A 15,413-nucleotide genomic window follows, 5' to 3' on the forward strand; every position below is an offset into this window, starting at 1 on the left:
CGTAATCAAGATAAAGACTGACAAAAGGGCCAGTCCTTTGGCGCAAAGCCCTGCTAGGAAGCCAAAGCCTTTTGCACAACAGAGGGTCAAATGTTGTAGAAGTAGAGAAAACAAGTTTCTGAAACTAAAACATAAAAATATAAGGGTTTATAAGACTATGAAAGCTGGAATGTTTGAACAGGCTTTATGTAAAGCAGCTGTGTCTCCTTTATCTAAATGTTTTATGGGAATGAAGACTGTATCTGACTAGGGAATGTTTCTTCTACTGTAAAACAGAAGGCATGTAAATCTGCCCTTCAAGCAATATCAATTGGACATACTAAATGGGAGCCAGTATGACTGCCTAAGCTCATAGTGTAGAGAAAGTTGGAATGCTGGTAGGGACAAATTTTCTATTTGATAGTCCTTTGTTGAGTGTTTACTAAGTCTTATGGCAAAAGCTAGTGAGCATCTCCCAGTGACAACTACTGGGACTCTGAACTAGAGAATTTCTACTAGAGGGGCATTTACTGACTTGCTATGGATGCTAACTATAGCTACATCTATGACTGAAGAACATAAAGTGATCTTGACACCTGAAATATCCATGTTGTCTCAGGTGATGTCAGAGGAACATTCTAATGGAGACAGCAGTGTCTAACAGAGTTCCATCATAAAATGGAAATGGTTTACATAGGATTATGCTATCTGGTGGGTGCAAGGAGGAGATGCTCATGAGCAGGGAGCCTCTCCAACCCAAAGACTGACTCTGGAACTGTGTGAGTAGCTGCTGGATTCTACAGTGCCCAATAAACAGCTCTCAACTGACCAATCAAGAGCTGCTTGGTTTGTAGATGGTGGTTCCAAGGTGAATGGACAACATCCTGTGTGGAAGGCTGCTACTCTGAAGAAGAGTCAAGAAAACGTGTTTTTGTTTGTTTTAAACTATTTAAAGCTTATAGCAACTGAGTAAAGTATACTTTTGAGAGCAAAACTAAAGCACTAAATATTCTCTCCACCTGATTTCTCCAAAATTTCAAAACGATTTGTGAGTATTCTTATTTTGTGACAATGTAGTTACTTGAATAAATTCAATAACAGAATGTTTTCCTTTGTAACAGGACATACTGGTGTCCCCAGTATGTCCTGCTATAATAACCACATTAGTTATTTCACCAAAGCTTTGGGCATGTGAAATTGTAAGGGCCAGTTTCGAGGGGTGGCATGTAGGAAAACAGCCTGTTACATGGCAAGAGTGATGTCATCTTGAAGTGAAACCACAATGATGACCAGTGTTCGATCCCCACTTAGCAAGGTATTTAAACAATGCTTTCATATACATGCTTATCTAACTTCATCAGTGGTCACATGTGTTTGGTAAGAAAGTCTGAAGACATGTCCAGCTGTACATGTTTTACCTTAAAAGTTTGCTATATAAAGAATACTTTCTGGAGGGCGGGTGTAGGGATACACTGTCCTGAGGCTGCTCATGATTACTTTGGTTTGTAAGTCCCTATTAAATATTTCTTTCTAAGAAACTGAATTTTTCAGTCTCTTTCTTCAGCCTCTCAGCTCCCTCAGCCTCTGGGGATAGTTTTGCATAGACTTGCTCACTGCTGACAAATTTAGAAAGAGAGATATGTGGAACTACTTATTAGGGATTCATTAAAATTAATTTGCCCTTTATCCAAGCCCACAAGTACAAACACTTACTTCACTTCGGAGGAGTTGCTCTGCCTTGCTTCTATTCGTATTTCTGCAGTACCATCTGAACAGAAAAAAAAAAAATACATTTCAGGCCTCAGGTTTTTAGAATATATTTTAGTCTTTTCAAGATTAATAAGGTAATGCTGCTTATCAATAATAAATATAACAAATAAAAACAAATTAAGATATCACTCATAATTTCAACAATAGACAACTAGTAATTTTGATGTATATACTTCCAGACTTTTTTACCCATATTTCTATGAAAACATGTATGTATGCCCATATTCTCATGTTTCATTAAAGCCAGATCAAACTACATAGGCTATACTATAGCCTGAATTTTTCATATAACATTATAAGATATTTTTGCAAATCAATATAAGTATGCATTATAGTATGCATGTGCCGTAATTTATTTAAGCTTTTCTTCACTGTTCAATATAAAAATCACTTTCAATTTCTCACTACTAAAATCACGGCAAGAACGAGTTTTACTCCACTGGCTCAAATATACAGGGAGTGTCACTTTGTATTATTGTCTTTAATTCAAACTAAATCTTATTCCAAGCCCTCCTCCTATCAATATGGCAGCTGATTTCATCTCAGGTCATTATGGAGGCTCCCTCACTGAATTTCACAAAGGTCCCAGGTGACAAAAGAAACAGAGCAAAACATAAGCATAGGCCTCCTGGGTCTTCAGACTTGCTGGTTTCCAGCAGAGCCCCAAGTTCTGTGGTTGCCCAAGACTCTATTATAGAAATGTCAGCCTTGAACGAGCAGCTGGTCTTCCCTCCCACCCAATTTTTCCACCACCCTGTGCCACATCCCAAGGCCCTGCCAATCTGTACCTTCTCTTTTTTTTTTTTTGAGAAAGAGTCTTGCTGCTACTCAGACTAAAGTGTAATAGTGCAATCTCAGCTCACTGCAATCTCCTACCTCCTGGGTTCAAGAGATTTTTCTGCCTCAGCCTCCTGAGTAGCTGAAATTATAGGCATTTGCCACCACACCTGGCTGATTTTTGTATTTTTAGTAGAGACAGGATTTCACCATGTTGGCCAGGCTGGTCTGGAACTCCTGGCCTCAAGGGATCCGCCCACCTTGGCTTCTCAAAGTCCTGGGATTACAGGCGTGAGCCACCATGCCTGGCCCTGTACCTCTTCTTATCCTTTGGAAAACCCTTTTCTTGATACTGTCATCACCCACATCATCCTCAGAGATATTCACCTCTCTCTACTTTCCCCAGCATAATCAATCCTTCCATGTGACTTAAGTCAATAGGCCATAAGAACATGAACTCAGACCATTTTCTTTGGCCTTTGGTTTTAAACTTATTTTGTTAGATCCTTTCTCTTTGGCAAGGAACTCTCCATCACAGTAATACACCCTGAGACTTCAAATATTATAAGATCAGCTCAGCTTCTCTGGATATTTAAATTTCTAGACACTGCTTCAGCCTTCCATAAGAGAACCAGCACCTGCTTTGGGCCCAAGAAAAATCCTAAAACAGGGAAACATAGGCCTTCCCTGACTAAAGAAGGGAAAAACACAAAGAACAAAAAAGACAATACGAGATCTTTTTCTGTCCAGATTCTTTTATGTAGTAGCCAAATGCAAATTACAGCCTCAAACTGAGCTAAAGATCGTTAGATATTTTATTTGGAATCTGAGGTGTTGAACCAGGCCTCAGAACTGTCAGCATCTCATTACATGGACCCCGCTTTATGAAATGAGACCAAGTTCAACAAAATTGCAGTTGTGATCAACACATTTCTGAATGCAATTGAGAAATATAATAAATTAGGAGAGCAGAATTCTGTCCCTAACACTTTTTCACTGATACAAGAAACATTTGTCAAATGCCAAAAACATTCACAAAAAATAACTAGGGAAATATAACTGGAGCTTTAATTATAAATTATAAACTAGCAGGATTTGAAAGATTGAAAAAAAATTATTAATAACAAGATCCAGTTCATCTTTACAATAAGAGTAAACAAAGGAGATTTCATCTTGGGCTCAGATATAAGAAATCAGTGAAGCTAAATTGTGGCTCTCAAGAGGAAATTAGACATAAGATACTCGGAAAAGGAGGAGGCCCCTTCCTCATCTACTGTATTCCAGCTCCTCAGAAAGAAAGAAGGAAAAGAGGAATCCACTGCACAAAGGGCAGGCTCTTGAAAATCCTGTTCTGAGGGGTCATTTTTATGGCATTGCCAAGTTCCCTGGAAAGGATGTTCCCTTCCTTATGACATCAATTCAGACCTTTCAGTGTCTGTTGGAAGCTACAAAGGAGGAAGGAGTCATGGACAGAAAAACAGATAAATTAACTCATAGTCAGGATTTTCTAACAGCTCAGTTCTTCTTTCTCCTCTCCTGTGATTATCTATCCCCAGGCAAGAAAAAAAAAAGACAACAGTGGTTCCCCTGAATTCTCCTGTCAGAAAGAACTATACACATAGGTAAAATGTGACACAGATACCACGCACCTCTATAAAGGAATATCTGAGGTTGGCTGATTTATAAAGAGAAGAGGTCTACTTGGCTCATGGTTCTACAGGCTGTACAAGAAGCATGGTGCCAGCACCAGCATCTGGAAAAGACCTCAGGCTGCTCCCACTCATGTCCAAAGATGAAGGGGAGATGGCATGCAGAGACTACGTGGCAAGACAGAGAAAGCAAGAGAAGAGAGAGGCACCAGGCTCTTTTCTTTTTTTCTTTTTTGAGATAGTCTTGCTCAGTCGTCCAGGCTGGAGTACAGTGGTGCGATCTCAGCTCACTGCAACCTCCGCCTCCTGGGTTCAGGTGATTCTCCAGCGCACCATGTTGACCAGGCTGGTTTTGAATTTCTGACCTCAGGTGATCCACCCACCTCGGCCTCCCAAAGTGCTAGGATTATAGATGTGAGCCACCGTGCCTGGCCAAGTTTTGTATTTTTTAGTAGAGATGGGATTTCACCATGTTGGCCAGGATGGTCTTGAACTCCTAACCTCAAGTAATCCACCCACCTCAGCACCCAAAGTACTGGAATTACAGGCGTGAGCCACTGTGCCCGGCCTAGGCTCTTTTCAACAACCAGTTCTTGTGGGAACTAAGAGTGGGAACTCACTTCCTTGAGAAAGGTACAGAGCCATTCATCATGGTGGAGAGCTCCATCTCCATGATCTCCCCCCAGGCCCCTGCTCCAACAATGGGGATCAAATTTCAAATGAGCCAGATGTGGTAGTGGGCACCTATAATCCCAGCTACTCAGGAGACCAGGGCAGGAGAATCACTTGAACCTGGGAGATGGAGGTTGCAGTGAGCTGAGATCGAACCACCGTACTCCAGCCTGGGTGACAGAGTGAGACTCTGTCTCCAAAAAAAAAAGGAAAGAAAGGGAGAAAGAGAGACAGAGGGAGGGAGGGAGGGAGGGAGAGGGAGGGAGAAAGGGAGAGGGAGGGAGGAAGGGAGAAAGGGAAGAAGGGCAGGAGGGAGGGAGGGAGGGAAGGAGGGAGGGATAGGGATTTTGAAAAGCATTCCACAGAAAAGCTTTATTAGAGGCTAATGCCTTTTGATAAAGGAACTATACATTTAGAAATTAGGCCCTGAATTTGTAGGTAATTTGTCAGATTGTTCTTAGATATTAAAATTCTAATGTGAATTTGTTTTTCACATTAGCTGGTTACCCCAAAATAGCAATGCCAATAAGGAAAGAAGAGATATGAGGGCATTTCGTCTTTTAACCTGGAAAGGTCAAACCCTTGCCAAGTTTCTTGGTGAGGATGGGTGAGAGTAAATCATGAAAAGAAGACAAGAGGTAGAAATAAAGGAAAAACATAAACCCAACCAGTTATACATCTTAGCTTGTTCTCTAATTTTGCCCCCAATAAGTCACCCTATGCCACGCACTCAAAGCCTTTATCCTAAACCTTTTCTAGTTCTAAGGGCCCTTTCATTTCAGTCACCTTCTCCCTTTAATGTCTTTCCATCAAGAACATCCTCTTATTAACCATCACAATGAATCCACTTTCTTTTCTAGCAGTGATCTCTCTGACCTTCTCCTCTCTACTCTGGTGACGGGGCATGGAGGAAAGAACTAGGTTACTGACAACACTGGGAGCTGCAGGCCTGGAAATCCTGAGTTCAGCCCAGTGACAGTCTGTGGCCTGGGATTCCTCCTGGGCCCAAGCAAACAGCAGAACTATTCATTCCACGGCTGGCAGAGGCTTTTGTTTTCTTAAATTCCTGAGAACATTTAAGTTGCTATGATGGTTAATATTGAGTGTCGATTTGAATGGATTGAAGGATGCAAAGTATTGCTCCTGGGTGTGTCTGTGAGGGTTTTGCCAAAGAAGATTAACATTTGAGTCAGTGGACTGGGAGAGGCAGACCCGCCCTCAATTTGGATGGGCACAATCTAATCAGCTGCCACCACAATCCGAATAAAAGCATGCAGAGGAACGTGGAAAGACTAGACTAGCTTAGTCTTCTGGCCTACATCTTTCTCCTGTGCTGGACGCTTCCTGCCCTCGAACACGGGACTCCAGGTTCTTCAGCTTTGGGACTCAGACTACCTTCCTTGCTCCTAGCTTGCAGACGGCCCATTGTGGGACCTCACCTTCTGATCATGAGTCAATACTCCTTAATAAGCTCCCTTTTACACAGACATCTATCCTATTAGTTCTGTCCCTCCAGAGAACCCTGACTAACACAGTAGTGTTACAGGATGGGCTGTGACCAAAACAAAACAAAGCAAGATAAAACACGGAGTAGGAAGACAGCAGAATAGGGTCTCTGCCTCCCCATGTGGGAACAGGTTTCCCCTTGGTCATCTACTGGGCATGGCACAAGGCCATGTGGACTCCCTCGCCTCTGCACAGAAGGTGAGGGCACTCCCACGCTGGAGACAGAAGTCCAGAGTTACGTAGAGGGAGAAAATCTTTCAGAAGAGAGACAATTTCCAAATTAAGTTACATTCAAAACACTCGAGGCCCTGAATCATAAACTTCAGGATTGAACAGCCTCATTTGAAATCACATGAGTCATAAGAAGAGTTCTCATATTTAGATAAGGATTACCTGGCATCCAAGCATCCTCTTTCCCCAAATTCAATCAGTTCTCAGGGCTATCATTTTAAAACCAGGCCCAAGTTTCACCTTTTAGCACCTTCCCTAATTCTACGGATTTTACAATTTTTCCTAAAATCTATCGGACTTAAGAGCAGAAATGCTACTTTGTTTATATATTGTTTATACTCCCTCCTACGTCTAAAACTACTTTGAGAGATCACACCCCACTGAGGGCTCTGGCCTTTTGAACTTGTTAACCGTTTCCTAGATGTTAAGGTACACTTACGGTACAGCAAGTGACACGAAGAGAAGAATAGCTGTTGTTGCTATTGCTTTTAAGGAAGTGAATGAAGCATCAATACACGACCTCAGAATGACAAGAAAAGAGTTTTTGATGTATATGAGCCTCACAATACAACTTGGCCACACGCTGCTAGTGGGCATATAAATAATACAAGTTATCTAGAAAGCAATTTGACAGCATGTGTCAGGAGCCTTAACGATGTTCATATATAGCCTTTAGCCCAGTATATAGCTTTTAGAGATCCAGTGTAAGATAAGAAACAAGAAGTTATCTCATTGTTTTAATATAGCAAAGGTACCTAAAACAACCTAAGCCACACAAATAAGGAAATGATTACATAAATTATTGGACAGCCATGTGCCGTTTGCCTGGTTATTTCCCTAAGGCCGTCCATAATGCTTGATAGATGCTAAGACTCAGTAAGTATTTAATAAATTTATGATTAAATGAAATAAAATGTAGCTAGGAAAATGTTTTCAAAGAATATTAAAGTGTATGAGGAAATAAGCATGATTCTATCTTTTCAAAAATAATAAATCGATTGAAAGGAAATAAACTAATGCTGACAAAAGTCAACTCATTGATTTATGAGTAATTTTTTCTTATTAATATTTCTACTCTGGAAACTGTTATGTCCTGAATGAATGGACATGATCTGTATTTCTAGCTAATCTGTAATTTATTTCAAATTGATTCAATTATGCTTATGTAATTTATGTACATAAGCTTATGTAATTTCATTCACACACAGTACCTTTAAAAAATAGATATAATAGAGATTAATTCTCAGTCTTTTACCACATCAGACAACTGAATTAAAGATATTTTATCACCCCCTTCAAAGGATCATGAAAGATAACCATTAATATTCAAATGCCTTACATAATCAGGAAAATGAAAACGTTCTGATTTTCTACACTCATAAAATAAACATTTACTTACTCATATTGATCTAAGTTGTTTGATTTCTTTCCCGTTACATAATTACTTGGGATATATCCTTCATTCCTAGAAATAATAAAAATACTTTAGGTAAACTAAAATTACTTTACTGGGAGGTTATTAAAAGAAAGAAAGATTATTGCCTTTCTGAAATAAAGCATAATGTTGCTTAAAGCTTGTAAGAAAGACTAGCTGACCCCCCACAAAATTCAATATCTGTAATTCATTTGACATTTTACAAAGTACTTTCACTTTTGATCCCCTCAAAAATTCTGGTGTAGGCAGGCATTATTGTACCAATTTTCTGGTAGAGAAACTAAAGCTGAGAAAGATTATGGAATTTTTTTTTTAAAAAAGTTAGCCAGTAACAGGGCCAGAACTCAGACTCTGGACTGGTGACTAGGTCCTGTTCTCTTCCAATATTCCACAATACTTCTCCAGAATTCACAATTTTGGTTGTATGTGTTAAAGAAAGCACTACTTCAGAAAAGTCAAAGTGTTGGATTAAGAACACTCACCACTCTAATACCTCGATAGTTTTTACAGAATAGTTTCACAAAGGATAATTCCTGACTTTGGGGTCAGTATCATCTAGGGCACTTGTTAAAACAGCAAATTCTTGGGTCATAACCCAATAAATGTGAAAGGAGATGACCTACATGAGTTCAAGAAATGTCTGATTTTACCCCAGATGACTTTTACACACATCACAATTTAAGATGCACTCTTCTGTCAATAGGAGCTAAGGTTCTCAGCATAAGAAATGAAATACACATATAAAATTTAAAAATTGAGTAGAAACCTTATAATCTTACATTTGAGTTTAATGTATTAGTAAGAACTCATAATACACACACACACACACACACACACACACACACACACTAATGTGTGCATACAGGCAGCTCTGTTGCACTGAGAAAGGCCTAGAAGCCATGGCAATCCAGCAGCAATTAGAATCTTAGCATCGCCACTGTCTCTAAACAACATTTGTGACTAAAAGGAACCAGTCCTCCTTAGAAAAATGTCAAACTGTGTCTGGGGGCGGTGGCTCACACCTGTAATCCCAGCATTTTGGGAGGCCGAGGCAGGCAGATCATTTGAGGTCAATAGTTTAAGACCAGCCAGTCAACATGGTGAAACCCTGTATCTACTAAAAAATACAAAAATTAACTTGGCATGGTGGAACATGCCTGTAATCTCAGCTATTTGGGAGTCTGAGGCAGAAGAATCACTTGAACCTGGGAGGCGGAGGTTGAAGTGAGCCGAGATTGTGCCGCTGCACTCCAGCCTGTGAGACAGAGCGAGACTCCATCTCAAAAAAAAAGAAAAGAAAAATAGAAAAGAAAATCCAACAGGGTCTTCTACCAAAAACAACTACCATCGACCTAAAATTGGCAATTCAAGCAAAAAGAATAATGGTGGCAATGGATTGAAACCAAATATACAAGTATCCATAATAACACTAAAAAAAAACTGTTGGTTATTATTGTTATCACTAGAGAAAGCTCAGTCATCAACTCATGATTCTGAAAATTAGTAGTAGTTCAAGAATCCAAATTTCATCTTTCCTTTCCTTCATAAACTAAATGAACTGGTGGATGAGGCAGTTCTTCTTTAGAAAACTAGCAAATGCAGATAGAACGACAAAACTAGGAAATCACCATTTTGCAATCCCTAATGAAATAACGACTCTAGGAAAGAATCATTAATGAACTCCCAAATCATCAGGGTAAACACTGATGAAGAACTTTATGACAGAGGAACAAGGCTGACACCTGAACCACTAAGCAATCTTCGCATTACTAAAAGTAGGACAGCCAGAGATCACCTTCTAAAGTGTTCAAGCCTCTAGATCTAGTTGCCAGTTTACAGGAAATACAAGAAACACGAGCATATTAAGTGACACCACAATAAAACAATCCATTTAATCTAGATAATGGCTCATTTTAGTGTTAAATGACCTGGTTTCCTCAATAAATCAAAAATGTAGAATAAGAAAAACATGAGATATAGTAACCAAAATGCAGTGTGTAGGTCCTGATTTGAACAAACCAACTGTAAAAATAAGTATTAGAGCTAATCAGGGGAAACCGGAATTACATCATTGGTTCCATCCTTAGACCTGGGCCGGAGAAGCTCTTACTCTGACCCCACACTTTTGAGACCTCTGCGAAATCCCATGTTTCCTCTGACCTGTGTTCCCATGCTCCTTTCTGGATTAACTAGGACCCCAAAATTCCCTGCTCATTTCCAAGGTCTGCATGGGTCTTCTTCTGGGTCCATCTTCCAAAGAACAAATTGTGCTGGCTGGCCATGTGCATTCCCTTTCACCAAGGCCGAAGGTATGGCCATGATGGGGGGTAGCTTTTGCCTTTTGCAAGCCATGCAGAAAGAGCGTGGGTGCAGGGGTTAGAAGATCTACACGGTACATGAGAGATAGAGCCAGGGCAGGAGGGAAGAAAGAAAAGAGGTAGCCCCCAGAGCCAGCTTTCCACACACTGTGATATTCCAGCACAGAGTTCTAAATTCAAACCATACCTTTCTTGTCAATATGAAAGGGTATTTGTCAAGTTGGAGGATTAATTATATTTTGTTTTCCAGTTTGTTAGCTTGATTTGTGACTTCTAAATACTTAGATATATGTTATGTGGATTTTCATTTGTACTCTTCCTCCAGGTCCAAAAATATTAAGGCAAAGTCTATAGACAATATTATTTTAAAAACTATTATTAAGTATGATAATGACAGGGTGGCGTTTTTTTTTTTTTTTTAAGTCTTTAGAAGTTAGATTTAGGAGTGAAATGACATGATGACTTGATTTACTTTTAAATATCCTAGAAAAAAAATGGAAGGATTAGACTGGCAAAATGTTAGTAATTTTTGAAGTCAAGCAGCAAGAGTTATACTATACAGTTTTGAGATGTTTGAAAATTTTTTCAATAAAAAAATTTTTTTAAAAATCGAATACAGCATCTGATAAAGAGAAGCAGTAACAACCTTCCTGTAAACATGGAATAAAAGTTTAAGAGTTGCAAAGAACTTAATAATGCAGTCAAGTGCGGTGGCTCACACCTGTAATCCCAGCACTTTGGGAGGCTGAAGCAGGCAGATCATGAAGTCAAGAGATTGAGACCATCCTGGCTAACATGGTGAAACCCCATCTCTACCAAAAATACCAAAAATTAGCTGGGCATGGTGGCATGCGCCTGTAGTTCCAGCTACTCAGGAGACTGAGAATCACTTGAACCCAGGAGGCAGAGGTTGCAGTGAGCCAAGATCATGCCACTGCAGTCCAGCTTGAGTGACAGAATGAGACTCCATCTCAAAAAAAAGAAAAAAATTAATAATGCACAGCAAAACAGCACTCAGATATGTGCCATGCCTAGGAATCAAGCAGAAGAGAAGGACCCTGCCTAAACCAGAAATTTCCACTGCTTCTTCAGAAGTAAATTGAGGAACAGTGACCTGAAATTGGGGCTGGGGCTGGCAGGTGAGAGGACAGGTGGAAGAAGAGTGTGCTCCAGCAGGACATAAAGTCCTGCTCTTCTCATCTACTGGAACTCAGGGTATAAATGGGATTGTACTGCAGAAGTAAATATAGGATACAGAGTTTTCTTATGAAGCCTGAAATACACTCATTTCCTAGAGTTACCCATATCTGCCCATATATTTATCAATGATAGGGTTGAAAGGACTGTTTTCTTCAAATCCTAAATTATCTTGTACAAAAAAAAAAATGCTTGCTGTTTAATTTCCTGTATGTACATATGTATGTATTTTATATATACATGCACACACATATAGATACACACACACATATATATACTCTCTCACTCCTCCATACATACACATGGAGAGAGAAAGAAGTCAAGTGAGAAGAGGCTTCAGTATACTGTGTATGTGTATGCATACACGCACGCACACATATATGTATATATATATATATATGTACATATATACAGATAGAGATTCTAAGAAAAAAATTACAGCAAACTTTCTTAGAAAAATCTAAGATTACTTACTTATGGCAAGTGGGAACAAAATATAACATTTAATTTCCCTCAAGGTCAAAATAATCAAATTAAACATGTATCAGATGAGAAAGGGACCAATGTATTTTAACTTTTGAAAAGAATTGATTTGTCAGTTTGCATTTATTGAGTGACCACTGAGAAAGCGCTGTGTTACTACAAAGTAATACTGTGTCCTTCCATTTATGGCTGGTGAAATCTGTCTCATTACCTGATAGTTACCACTCATCCTCTTCTCACTCAACACTTGACTCCCACCCACCCACTGCATGTCACACAGAGAGAGGGAACACTTACCCATATTTATCTCTTGCTCTCCACCAATGAATATCATTCTTTTCTAAAATGAGATACTCTTGACCTCTCTCTAATCTGAGATCATGTCCTTCTGTTGCTTGGAAATCATACATGGCTATAACGATATCTTCACTACTATCTTCTTCTTCAGATGGAATTGGTGGGGGAGGCCTTCGCTAAACAAGGAAGATAACATTTGAAAGTTTAGTCTTCTATTTGAAACTGATCATGAATCAAAAAATTAAATGAGTCATACAGCACCACAGAATGAAGTAGAGACCTTAAGTCTGCCTAATATAATCCAATGAACTCTCATAAAGAAGAGTATTATAATCCCTGTTTCATAACTAATGTAACAATAATTTAAGTAACCCATTGAAAGTCACTCATATCAAATCAGGTCTTGACTGGGTCCAGAGTGCATGTTTTCTCTATCATACCCCACTCCTGAAAGGCATATCATTGTATCACTGAAGTCACTTCTTTGTCACACTGTGGTCTTAAGACTGAAATACTTCTCTAAAGTCCCACTCCTCTTAATACAACTATTTAAGTGAAAATAGAGGCAAAATGCCAGATGATAACAGGTTCTCCAATGATAAAATCTCAATACAATTAAATTGGTATTATCTGACACCACAAAAAACTGAAATAAGCTACAGCACATCAGCTTCTGAGACAATCCTAGGGGAAAACGGCATCACATGAATGAATAAACCACATACTCAATAAACCACAAACACTACCAAAACTTAAGACTTAAAGGCTTAAAATGTGAAGATTTTACTAACAAAAGTTCAAGACCACCTACCTTCTTTGTTTCTGGTGCTGGAGGTAATGCTTTTCTTATGCCTGAAAATGCCAACAACAAAAACAGGTTAAATCTGCCAATGATTGATAAAGATAAGATACTGGTAGTTTTAAGGAAAAGCAGGAATTAATACACAGAGAAGCAGTACACTCTGACCAGCTCTGGTGTATGCTGCTTGTATCTCTATTCTGGAACAGAATTAAAAACTATTATAGCTGGCTTGTATTTCTGCCTTCCTGAACAGACTATAAATGCCATAGGGATTGAGGCCAGGCCAGTTCTACGTATTCCCACCACTGCATAAACTGGGCACTCAACAATGTTCATAAAATCAAACAGTGCATTGAAATCATGACCACACTGAGAAATTAATCATCTTGGGCAGTCTGTCCCTTCCTCTACAGTCCACAGTCCAAGAGTTTTGGCTGACACATGGCTACCCAAGATAAAGACTATTTCCCAGCTAGGTGTGGCAATGGGACCAAATTGTAATTAATGAACTCTGTGTACAAATGGGGTGTGCCATTTTTAGATGCCATCCCTAAAAGGATTTCCCATGGGCATCCTTGGCCCCCTTCTTTTTGCTTCCAGGAAGAGAGAGACTCCTGGAGCTGGAGCAACTCCAGGAAGCACTGCAGGAATACCCCACCAGCCCCAGATCACCCACCTACCACCTCTGGATTATTACATTAAACTAAATAAATTTCTCTCTGGTTTAAGTCACTGTAACTTTTGGGTCTCTTTTTACAGCAGCTCAGGTTGCGCGTTCACTAATACCAAAACTTAAGACATTAAAAAAAAAAAAGGAAACAAAAACAGGCTTAGAAACAGGCCTTCCTCTTAGAACCGAGGGCTGAATGGACAAAGAAGGTCATCTAGTCTAGGCTCATGTATAATACAGCATCCCTGCCAAGTATTAGTTCTGCTCGTATCCAGAAGCTCTGTCAGTTCTGATGGACCCAGTGAGCATTCTGCATGGCACCAGCAGGAAAAGACAAGTATGGTACACCCAATCATTACTATGGGTGTCTTATTACAGCACTAGCAACTTACAATCTCTGCCTATTTTTAGCTTATGATTAAGGGCCTCTCATTCCCAGGATTTATAAGGGTCTTAGTTGCCAAATTAACCTGAGACATTGTTGTTCATCTCAACATTTACATGTGAGTATCATTATGATATCTTACTGTTCTAACAGACTGAAGCCACTACTGCTATGCCCCATCAAAATGAGCATGGCCTTAATCAGACTGTGGATGCATTGCTACATGAGGTTTCTAGCTCCACGTCTTGGTTTATTTGTTGAGGAACATTAATGCTTTTCAAAGCTGCTGACAGTGCCACATTAAAGTCACACTTCCAATGGATTCATTATTAACAAGATTCAATATTGTGATAAAAGCTTCCCAAAATAGACCTTTTGATTCCATGAGAAGGTCTTACTGTAACTAAACATAATTTTTCTTACAAAACACACTTTCCCTACATTTCCATTTTACTAGAAAGTGTGCTGTACTTAATCAAAACCATGCCACTTTCTTGCCATACCAATAACATGTTCATTCTGAGTGCAACATAATTATGAAATAAAATGAATACTTACTACTCTCAAAAAGATTGTATTTTTCACATCCGGGTGCTAATTTTTCAGTTTGTCTACAACACTGATAACTTCCATCTGTCCAGAATTTAGGATGATATTTTATCATAATGTTGTTGTTATTCTTTATTTCTGTAATTCACAAACACAGTAATGATTAGTGAAATACAAAAGTGACTACAGAATGTTTCATAAGTAACACTGTTGATCATTACTTATTCCTTGGATACTATGTTCACTATAAGAACGCCTTTAGATCCTAGGACTCAGCATTCAGAAAAGCTATATAGCTCTCTTCGACCTCTTGTTTTTTGTTGTTGTTCGTGGTGGTGGTGGTGAAGCACCCTTCTTACCAGAAATGACCGCTGTTACACCAATGATGGATAAATGCAAATGTCAGTCTGACACCATTTTATTCTGCAGGAGAAGCAATGAGGACTGCGCAGGTTAAACCTTTCATGAATATGTCAGTCCATCCATACAAAATATTGACTGCATGGGCAATTTCTTAGAAAATGCCTAATTTGGGGCCAGGTGTGGTAGCTCATATCTGTAATCCCAGCACTTTGGGAGGCCAAGGTGGGCAGATCCCCTGAGGTTAGGAGTTTGAGACCAGGCTGGCCAACATGGTGAAATCCTGTCTCTACTAAAAATACAAAAATTTAGCCGGGCATAATGGTGGGTGCC

General features: G+C 39.4%; 1 protein-coding gene across 5 annotated transcripts in view; it reads right to left on the bottom strand.

Moving 5' to 3' along the window:
* The window catches only part of TEC (tec protein tyrosine kinase), a 135,229-nt gene that overhangs the window by 18,182 nt on the left and 101,634 nt on the right, over positions 1 to 15,413 (bottom strand). For all 5 annotated transcript variants that reach the window (XR_004267510.1, XR_004267511.1, XM_032274115.1 and 2 more), the window contains 5 exons: positions 14,730 to 14,858; positions 13,126 to 13,166; positions 12,315 to 12,490; positions 7,984 to 8,049; positions 1,693 to 1,747 (listed from right to left, as the gene is read on the bottom strand). Coding sequence is in view for 3 of the 5 variants with exons in the window: in XM_032274115.1 (XP_032130006.1) it covers positions 1,693 to 1,747; positions 7,984 to 8,049; positions 12,315 to 12,490; positions 13,126 to 13,166; positions 14,730 to 14,858 (467 nt within the window). In the remaining 2 variants the exon portion in view is untranslated. The remainder of the gene's footprint in view (positions 1 to 1,692; positions 1,748 to 7,983; positions 8,050 to 12,314; positions 12,491 to 13,125; positions 13,167 to 14,729; positions 14,859 to 15,413) is intronic.

The sequence above is a fragment of the Sapajus apella genome, unplaced genomic scaffold, assembly GCF_009761245.1.
Source record: "Sapajus apella isolate SASKATOON/1434 unplaced genomic scaffold, GSC_monkey_1.0 scaffold5, whole genome shotgun sequence".
NCBI classification, from domain to species: domain Eukaryota; kingdom Metazoa; phylum Chordata; class Mammalia; order Primates; family Cebidae; genus Sapajus; species Sapajus apella.